General features: G+C 44.7%; 1 protein-coding gene across 1 annotated transcript; it reads left to right on the top strand.

Moving 5' to 3' along the window:
• Positions 1 to 4,997: 4,997 nt before the first annotated feature.
• Positions 4,998 to 6,682, top strand: LOC125513425 (WD repeat-containing protein LWD1-like). Its single transcript, XM_048678545.2, has one exon. It carries the CDS (start codon positions 5,098 to 5,100, stop codon positions 6,343 to 6,345), a length of 1,248 nt encoding a protein of 415 aa, XP_048534502.1. The 5' UTR covers positions 4,998 to 5,097; the 3' UTR covers positions 6,346 to 6,682.
• The last annotated feature ends 3,478 nt before the right edge of the window (positions 6,683 to 10,160 follow it).

The raw sequence follows: 10,160 nt of genomic DNA, 5'->3' as shown, positions 1-10,160 counted from the left end.
ATGAGCTTAATACTCTAGATGCATGTTGGATAGCGGTCGATGTGTGGAGTAATAGTAGTAGATGCAGGAAGGATTCGACCTACTTGACACAGACATGATGCCTATATTCATAATCATTGCCTTGGATATCGTCATAACTTTGCGCTTTTCTATCAATTGCTCGATAGTAATTTGTTCACCCACCATATTATTTTCCTTCAAGAGAGAAGCCTCTAATGAAACCTATGGCCCCCGGGTCTATTTTCCATCATATATTTTCAGATCTATAAACCAAAAACCTTGCTGCAATTTATTTACTTTTATTTTCTTTTACATTTTAGTAATCTTTTATATCTATCTCTATTAGATCTCATCATTGCAAGTGACCGTGAAGGGATCGACAACCCTTTTATCACGTTGGGTGCAAGTATTTGATTGTTTGTGAAGGTGCATAGATTGGAGACTTGCGTGTATCTCCTACTGGATTGATACCTTGGTTCTTAGCTAAGGGAAATACTTATCTCTACTTTGCTGCATCACCCTTTCCTCTCCAAGGGAAAAATCAACGCAAGCTGAAGAAGTAGCAGGAAGAATTTCTGGCGCCGTTGTCGGGGAGATCTACATCAATCCCACCAAGTACCCACCATAAACTCTCATCTCTTGCATTACATTATTTGCCATTTGCCTCCTGTTTCCCTCTCCCCCACTTCTAAAACGTTTTTAGAAAAACACAAAAATATTTTCCTTTTTATTAGCCCTTCTTTCGTTCGTATTTTCGTTAGCTTTTTGGTTGCTCGTGTGTTAGGTTGCTTGCTTTGTCACAATGTCTCAAGAAAATACCAAGTTGCGTGACTTTTCCAATACTAATAATAATGATTTTATTAGTGCTCCGATTTCTCCCGCCACTAGTGCGGAATCTTATGAAATTAATGCTGGTTTGCTCAATCTTGTTATGAAAGATCAATTTTCCGGCCTTCGTAGTGAAGATGCCACATCCCATCTAAATACTTTCGTTGAGTTGTGTGATATGCAAAAGAAGAAAGATGTGGATAATGATATTGTTAGATTGAAGCTAGTTTCGTCCTCACTACAAGATCGCGCTAAAACTTGGTTTTCATCTTTGCCTAAAAATAGTATTGATTCATGAAATAAGTGTAAAGATGCTTTTATTTTCCAAGTACTTTCCTCCCTCTAAGATCATCTCCCTTAGGAACGATATTATGAATTTTAAGCAACTTGATCATGAACATGTTACACAATCTTGGGAGAGGATGAAATTGATGATAAGAAATTGCCCTACTCATGGTTTAAGTTTATGGATGATCATACAAAAAATGTATGCCGGATTGAATTGTGCATCTAGAAATATTTTAGATTCCGCCTTAGGAGGTACTTTATGGAAACTACTTTGGGAGAAGCTACTAAATTCCTAAATAACATTATGGCTAATTATTCTCAATGGCATACCGAAAGATCTTCCACTAGTAAAAAAAGTGTATGCGATTGAAGAAATTAATACTTTGAGTGGGAAGATGGATGAACTTATGAAATTGGTTGCTAGTAAAATTGTAACTATTGATCCTAATGATATGCCTTTGTCTACTTTTATTGACAATAATAATGAATATATGGATGTGAATTTTGTTGGTAGGAACAATTTTGGTAATAACGCATATAGAGGTAATTTCAACCCTAGGCCGTTTCCTAGTAATTCCTCTAATAATTAAGGTAATTCCTACAACAATTCATATGGAAATTATAATAAAATACCCTCTGATCTTGAGAACAATATTAAAGAATTTATTAATTCGCAAAAAGTTTTCAATGCTATGGTTGAAGTAAAATTACTCAAGATTGATGATTTGGCTAGGTCCCATACAAGAAATGGGAATAAAATTCGAACATCTGGGCGACGTGGCTCGGACGGAAAGATTGAGAAACTTGGTTTTTTTAATTCATGTAAATTCAAAACACGGCTGAAAATCATGAAACTTGGCATGGTGTCATGACATAGCACCAACATGCTGTGGTAAATTTTTTGGCCGAATTGGAACAAGCTTTGGTACAAGCTTCTTGCAAACCGAAGCTTATCTCAAGAAGGATCGTGGTTCCGAGAGGGAACGTGTCACCTCCATGTGCGAAACGACATACACTGCCTTCTCCCGCCTTAATTTTTTTACACAGGCAGATTAGACCAAATATAAATATCGTGCTAAAATTTGGAATTATTTCGGGTTCGTTTGGCCTTTTTTATACATTAATTGAATTTCTGGGAATTTAATGTGCATAATTCAAATTTGAACTACAAGCACATGCTCCAGTGCACCAAAGTTGGTTGAAAATCACATGTGTGTCCTTGGGTGAATTTCTAGGTCCCATGCAAGAAATGCGAATGAAATTCAAATATCTGGGCGTCGTTGCTTGGCCGGAAAGATTGAGAAACTTGTTTTTTTAATTCCTGTAAATCCAAAACACGCCTAAAAATCATGAAACTTGGCATGGTGTCATGACATGGCACCAACATGTTGTGGTAATATTTTTTGGCCGAATTGGGACAAGCTTTGGTATAAGCTTCTTGCAAACCGGAGCTTCTATGAAGAAGGCTCGTGGTTCCGAGAGGGAACATGTCACCTCCATGTGCGAAACGACAAACATTGCCTTCTCCCGCCTTAATTTTTTACACAGGCAGATTAGACCAAATATAAGTATCGTGCTAAATTTTGGAATTATTCTGGGTTTGTTTGGCCTTTTTTATACATTAATTGAATTTCTAGGAATTTAATGTGCATAATTCAAATTTGAACTACAAGCACATGCTCCAGTGCACTAAAGTTGGTTGAAGATCACATGTGTGTCCTTGGGTGAATTTCTAGGTCCCATGCAAGAAATGCGAATGAAATTCAAACATCTGGGCATTGTTGCTCGGCCGGAAAGATTGAGAAACTTGGTTTTTTAATCCTGTAAATCCAAAACACGCCTGAAAATCATGAAACTTGACATGGTGTCATGGCATGGCACCAACATGCTGTGGTAATTTTTTTGGCTGAATTAGGACAAGCTTTGATATAAGCTTCTTGCAAACCGAAGCTTCTCTCAAGAAGGCTCGTGGTTCCGGGAGGGAACGTGTCACCTCTGTGTGCAAAATGACGTACATTGTCTTCTCCCGCCTTAATTTTTTTACACGGATAGATTAGACCAAACAGAAGTATCGTGCTAAATTTTGAAATTATTCGGGGTTCGTTTGGCCTTTTTTATACATTAATTGAATTTCTGGGCATTTAATGTGCATAATTCAAATTTGAACTACAAGCACATGCTCTAGTGCACCAAAGTTGGTTGAAAAATCACATGTGTGTCCTTGGGTGAATTTCTAGGTCCCATGCAAGAAATGAGAATGAAATTCAAACATCTGGGCGTCGTTGCTCGGCCAGAAAGATTGAGAAACTTGGTTTTTAATTCCTGTAAATCCGAAACACGCCTGAAAATCATGAAACTTGGCATGGTGTCATGACATGGCACCAACATGTTGTGGTAAAATTTGGCCCAATAGGGACAAGCTTTGGTATAAGCTTCTTGCAAACCGGAGCTTCTCTCAAGAAGGCTTGTGGTTCTGAGAGGGAACATGTCACCTCCGTGTGTGAAACGACATACATTGCTTTCTTCCACCTTAATTTTTTTACACAGGTAGATTAGACCAAATAGAAGTATCGTGCTAAATTTTGGAATTATTCCGGATTCGTTTGGACTTTTTATACATTAATTTAATTTCTGGGCATTTAATGTGCATAATTCAAATTTGAACTACAAGCACATGCTCCAGTGCACCAAAGTTGGTTGAAAAATCACAAGTGTGTCCTTGGGTGAATTTCTAGGTCCCATGCAAGAAATGGGAATGAAATTCAAACATCGGTCGTGCCTCGGCTGGAAATATTGAGAAACTTGGTTTTTTAATTCCTGTAAATCCAAAACACGCGTGAAAAGTAGGATTTAGGCGATCAAGGAGGCGAAGAGGGATCCCTTGCGTGCCGCCGGTGACGCCGCTAGTTCCCTCTCTCTCCATCGGCCGCTCCGGCGGCGGGAGGGAGGGGGAACCTCGGGTCTGTTCGCTAGGTGGGTGTGTGGTAGGGTTAGGGTTGAGGGAGACGCTGCCGAGGCCATTGCGGTGGTGTCGCGTCGGAATAAGTTTCTCCGGGCTCCGTTCGCGGTTAGGCAAGGCTTTTGCCTTCGTCTAGGAGCCAGCGGTGTTTGGGGATCCCCGGATCTCGTCGAGGTCGCATGCTATGGTGGTTGGAGGTCCATCGGCACTGGCTGCTTGGATCCTCAGATGGGCGATGGAGGCAGGGAGACAAAGACCTTTCTTCTTCCTTGTTGGTATAATTTGCTGCTGCTGTTCTTCTCCTTCCTCTGCGCTGATGCTGGTGGGAGATCCTGCTTTGTCCGGGCGGATGGCCCGGTCGCGGTGCTGGACCGGTCGGATGACTCGAGTTCTCTTCCTTTCGGAAGGGACACTTTTCGCGGTACTCAAAGCCAAAGATGGTGGCGACTGTTGCAGGTGTGTTGGATTGATGTCCATGCCCTCTCAGTGCTGGTGTCAAGAAAGGAGGAAGCAGCGTGGCGGCAATTGTACCGTGGTCGAAGATGATGACCTGTTTGCGATTGGTTGCAGATCCGTCTGCTGCAGGGGTCTTCTCTCAAGATTTAGGGATGATGACACAGGGCTCCGGAGATCTTCTTGTGTTGTGGTTGTCTTAGGGTACTCTAGGTGTTCATGGTTTTTTGTGTTTGCGTTTCAGAGTGCTTGTAAGGGTCAACTACTTTGTACTGATTCGTGATTTGAATGAAAATTTATCAAAAAAAAAAGATGTATAGGCCTGGGCCAGGATGCGTGGCACGTTTTTTTTTTGAATCAGGTGTGTGGTATGTGGGCCCGCATGGCACGGCCTGTGTAGCAAGCGTGTCATGGGAGGCGGGTGCCGGTCCGTTTAGCCCAAGACGGGCGTGCCAGCCCACGTTTGCTACACAGAACATCCTCACCTCATACCACTCTTCCCTTTCCCTGTACCCGAATCATCATCCGTTCCCCATCTCATCCGTTCCCTTGAGAGCTGCAGCGGCGACATGGGCGGCGGCGGCGCAGCCGGGGATGCCGATGGGTGGGCGGATCAGGACCAGGGCAACGGCGGGAGCCGCGGCGGGGGTGAGGCGAAGCGGTCGGAGATCTATACCTACGAGGCCGGTTGGCACATCTACGGTATGAACTGGAGCGTGCGGCGGGACAAGAAGTACCGACTCGCCATCGCAAGTCTTCTCGAGCAGCTCGTCAATCGCGTGGAGGTGGTCCAGCTCGACGAGTCCACAGGTGACATCGCCCCCGTGCTCTCCTTCGACCACCCTTTCCCTCCCACCAAGTCCATGTTCGTCCCGGACCCCCAAGGCCTCCGCCCCGATCTGCTTGCCACCTCTGCAGACCTCCTTCGCATATGGCGCATCACGGACGACGACGCCGCTGCCCCGGGCGCTGCCGACTCCAACAATGGCTCCGTCCGCTGCAACGGCGTGGGGGCCCCCGCTGGTCAGCAGCCGGGCGTCAAGCTGTGCTGCGAGCTCAACGGCAACCGCAACAGCGACTTCTGCGGCCCGCTCACCTCCTTTGACTGGAACGACGCCGACCCACGCCGCATCGGAACATCATCCATCGATACCACTTGCACCATCTGGGACGTTGAACGTGAGGTAGTCGACACCCAGCTCATAGCCCATGACAAAGAGGTCTATGACATAGCCTGGGGTGGCGCTGGTGTCTTTGCATCTGTTTCTGCGGATGGCTCGGTCCGCGTGTTTGATCTTCGGGATAAGGAACATTCCACAATCATCTATGAGAGTAGTTCTGGCGGCGGCTCCAATTCTGCTGCTACGGATGGTGGGGCTGTGTTGCCGACACCATTGGTTAGGCTGGGGTGGAACAAGCAGGACCCAAGGTATATGGCAACAATCATCATGGATAGCCCCAAGGTGGTCGTGCTTGACATTCGCTACCCAACACTGCCTGTCGTTGAACTCCACCGCCATCATGCTCCTGTGAATGCAATCGCATGGGCGCCTCACTCTTCTTGCCACATTTGCACAGCTGGGGATGACTCGCAAGCACTGATATGGGACCTCTCCTCCATGGGCACGGGGAACAATAGCGGAGGCAATGGAAATGGAAATGGCAATGCTGCTGCAGCTGCAGCAGCAGAGGGTGGTCTTGACCCTATATTGGCTTACACTGCAGGGGCGGAGGTGGAGCAGCTGCAGTGGTCAGCTACCCAGCCTGACTGGGTTGCCATTGTATTCGCCAATAAACTGCAGATTCTCAGGGTCTGATTTCTTCATTCTAGCTTTATCAATGGTGGGGCAGAAAGAGGCAAAGAAGCCCATCATGGATGATGAGAGTTCAGGCAATGGGAGGACGGTAATTTTGCTTTTGCTTTTGTGATGTATGTTGCAGACAGCTGATATGTGTGCTGAGTTGCTGATAGAAATGATGGTTCACTAGGTAGAAGCTGGAATTGACAATGAACTGAGTTATTAAGAGTAATTAGACTTATAGGATTAGTGTTGGTGATACTGAACTAAATTGCTGTTATTTAAATTGCTCGACTCTAGTACTGCTGTTAACTTGCTTATTGCTGCAATTGTCACAAATTTCTGTGTGTGCTTATGTTGTTTCAGTCCCTTAATATCTTTTCTGCTGTATCATTTTTGTATTTAGGGCAAGTAGGAACAAACTTGTTTTAATTGTTCATTTGGTTGAACTCTTGCCATTTTGTTCCGTTTGCATCCCATTACTCATTGTTTAGTTAGTTGGTAGAATATTAGCTGGTGGTTTATCCTTTGTTTTTGGGTTCCTATTGCTGGTGTAGGTGACTTATATGTGGTTGATAAGAAATGGCTTATGTTGATTTGACGCAGCAGAGAAATGGAAAAGCCATTGTTTTCCAAGGAAGGCAAATATACAGTTTCCACTTTGGCTTTATTTCAGTTTACCTCTAGTATTTGAGCTCTCGTAAGTTTTCTTTAGTTGTTTCTTTGTGTGAATATGAGAATTATATCTTTCGGCTAGACAAGAAAGAAATGAGTGCATCTCTAGAATCGGTAACTATATACTACTACTTAAAGATAGATAGAATGAAAAAAGGGACATGGAGCATATAGCTTGAGCTCACATGCACCCTTTTGCAACAGTAAATCTGAAAAAAGTTAAAAAAATCTGATATATTTTTTTGGCAATAGACATTGATGTGTGTTTCACATGCGTGCAAATTTTCACGGTGAAATGACATTCGTGGAGGTCCAAGCAAAACAAATAAAATTGATGCTCCAAAAAGACTTTGGAAGCATTTGGAGCGTTAATTTTTTTTTGCAAGACATCCATTGATGTTATTTCATCACAAAAATTTGCACACATGTGAGAAACACTTCAATGTTTGTTGCTAACCTTTTTTTAGTTTTGTTTGAACTTGTTTAGTATTTTTGTTCGGATTTTACTGTAGCACGTGAGCTCCACCTCACAAGAGCACTTTTGTGATAAAAAAATTGAGCAAATTTTGTGATAAAATAAATACAAAGATATCAACACAGTCGGAATCATGAGGCTCCATAATGACAATGGGTTAGGTCTTGAGGAAGCTTAGTTTGGATGATGGAATATTCGATGTTTTAGTTGCTTGTTGCCCGCTGTGTTGCAATACCTAGACTGGTTCGAGCCGGCTATCTCCTTTGGACGAGGCGATCACCTGGATCATGTTCCCCATCCAAGGGAAGCCGCCTTGGTGCTTGGTCCCATCATTGAATCTCCTGTAATTAGACACAATGGATAAAAAGGGCATCTCGCCTCAGGCCGATCCAGACTAGGTTCCATGACCTTGCTCCCGGTAAGGAGTCTGTGCCCTTGGTCAGATCATCCTTGACGTGGTTTTTGACACGCCGGTGAATTATTGTAGAAAACTTATGTTTTGAGGTGGTCCCCTTCAACAGCGGCTACCACACAGTCCTCGGCCGAGCTTCTTTTGCCAAGTTTATGGCAGTGCTGAATTACGCTTATCTCAAGCTAACGATGTTGAGCTCCAAGGGGGTCACTACGGTTATGAGCTACTACCAGCGGTCGCACGAGGCCGAGCAGGCAGATGCCGTCGTGGCTGAGCAAGCACTGGCTGTCGTCGTGTTCGAAGAGATCCGCAAGTCAGTGGATCTAGACGACATCACAATGGCCAAGAAGCAAAAATCGGATCCACCTTCTAGCCTGGCCAAAAAACAAAGAAGATTCAAGATTCAGATCGACCAAGTCGATGCCTCCCAAGACGTTGGATATCGGGTCTGACATGGATCTGGATCGGAAATAGAAAAAGCACACTCAGTGACTTTCTTCATTTTTTTGAGACTACACAATCACGTACCTTAGCGTACCTTAACTTTATAGAAGACAGAAAATATATACAAAAAGTTTTTACAAGTGGGAAGTGTGATCTAGCACACGACCAAACCGTTGCCAGAGACCCCCAACTCCACTCCTACACTAAATGCTACTATTCACAGAATATGCTAACACCACGGCCTCCACTCCTACACTAAACGCTACTATTCACAGAATATGCTAACACCACGGCCTCCTGCCAACGCCCATATGCGTAATATCTCAAAAGTCTGCAAAGTGAAATGTTGCACCGTGTCGATCGAAGTTTTCGGACCAAAGACAATCCCATTTCTATGCTTCCAAAGCTGCCAGGAGAACAACATCACCAGCGAGTCGAAGCCCTTTCTGTGAGAACTGGATTTTTTGTGTGTGGCAACCGTCTGACATGCCTGGAGTCAAAATGAACTTGCTGAGCATACATTTAACACCTGACCTGGATTCTGACCGGTTAAGCAAACTCTTAGCCGTTTTGCTGAGCCTAAGCGACACGCAATGGGCGGGAAGTCATACATTCATACTGGTTGGCTAATCCAGTTATGGCCCCTAAGAAGGATAAAACCTTGAGCATGTGTGTTGATTATATAGATCTCAAGAAATGATTCCCAAAGGATCCTATGTTCGCTCCCTGCATTGATTAGGCCATCGATTCTACGACGTGTACTTTGGGTACCACCAGATTCGTATGATAGAGTCCGACTATCGGTGCCACACACCAATGGACTATGCTGAAGTACCTGCATGACCAGATCGACATCAATGTGGATGCCTACGTGGATGGCACCGTCATCAAAACCAAAACGACCATACCCTCCTTGCCGACCTGGCATACACCTTCGACAATCTGCACATGTTCCAAATGAAGTTGAACCCAACAATATGTGTGTTGGCGCACCAAACCAAAACGACCATACCCTCCTTGCCGACCTGGCGTAGACCTACGACAGTCTGCACCTGTTCCAAATGAAGTTGAACCCAACAAAATGTGTGTTGGGGTACCATATCTGAAACTGCTCGGCTTCATCGTCTCCAAGAGAGAGATCGAGTTAAACTCGGAAAAAATCAAGGTGCTTGACAAGCTTGAGGTTTCAAAGAAGCTCCAGAACATACATAAGCTAGTCGGGTGCATGGCATCCCTTAGCCGGTTTATTTCCCGGCTGGGTGAGAATGCCCTCCCTTATATGTGCTACTTAAGAAAGCGAGAAGTCTGACTAGACCAATGAAGCTAAGTCGACTCTTGTCCACATCAAGCGTCTGCTCGACACCAACCCCATCCTTGTTGCACCAGCGGACAACGAGCCTAAACTCCTTTGTATATCTGCTCCTAATCGAGTTGTTAGTGCAGTCATCGTAGTGGAGCGCGAAGAGGCACACCATGCCTACATGGTACATCACCCCGTCTATCACTTTGACGACCTCGATCTGCACTACGTGAAATGTGCCGGCAATGTGGTGGGCGACCCCTTAGCCAAGATGGTCGAGCTATGGGAACCAGTATCTGTTGAAATTTCCTCAAGATGCAGCACAAGACTAAAACAAAGTTGGAGTTAGAACCGGAGCCCGAACTGACACCCGATGGCTCGGAAGCTCCTGAGTTATCCGACACCGGGCAGGTCGTGGTGGTGATCCCGACTTCGACCAAGCCAATTCTCACATATTTTTATGCCATTCATTTTTTCTAGTGGCCCTGCAGATGTAGAGCAACGTATGGCTGCCATGAAGGGCGAGC

Source organism: Triticum urartu, chromosome 6A (genome assembly GCF_056163025.1).
Source record: "Triticum urartu cultivar PI428250 chromosome 6A, HENAU_Tu73, whole genome shotgun sequence".
Classification (NCBI taxonomy): Eukaryota; Viridiplantae; Streptophyta; class Magnoliopsida; order Poales; family Poaceae; genus Triticum; species Triticum urartu.
Note: the sequence above shows the minus strand (reverse complement) of the source record. Positions and strands in the feature narration are given on the sequence as shown.

What these genes read in the sequence shown, in the direction of transcription:
- LOC125513425 (XM_048678545.2), top strand. Translation starts at nt 5,098, where the DNA reads ATGGGCGGCGGCGGCGCAGCCGGGGATGCCGATGGGTGGGCGGATCAG.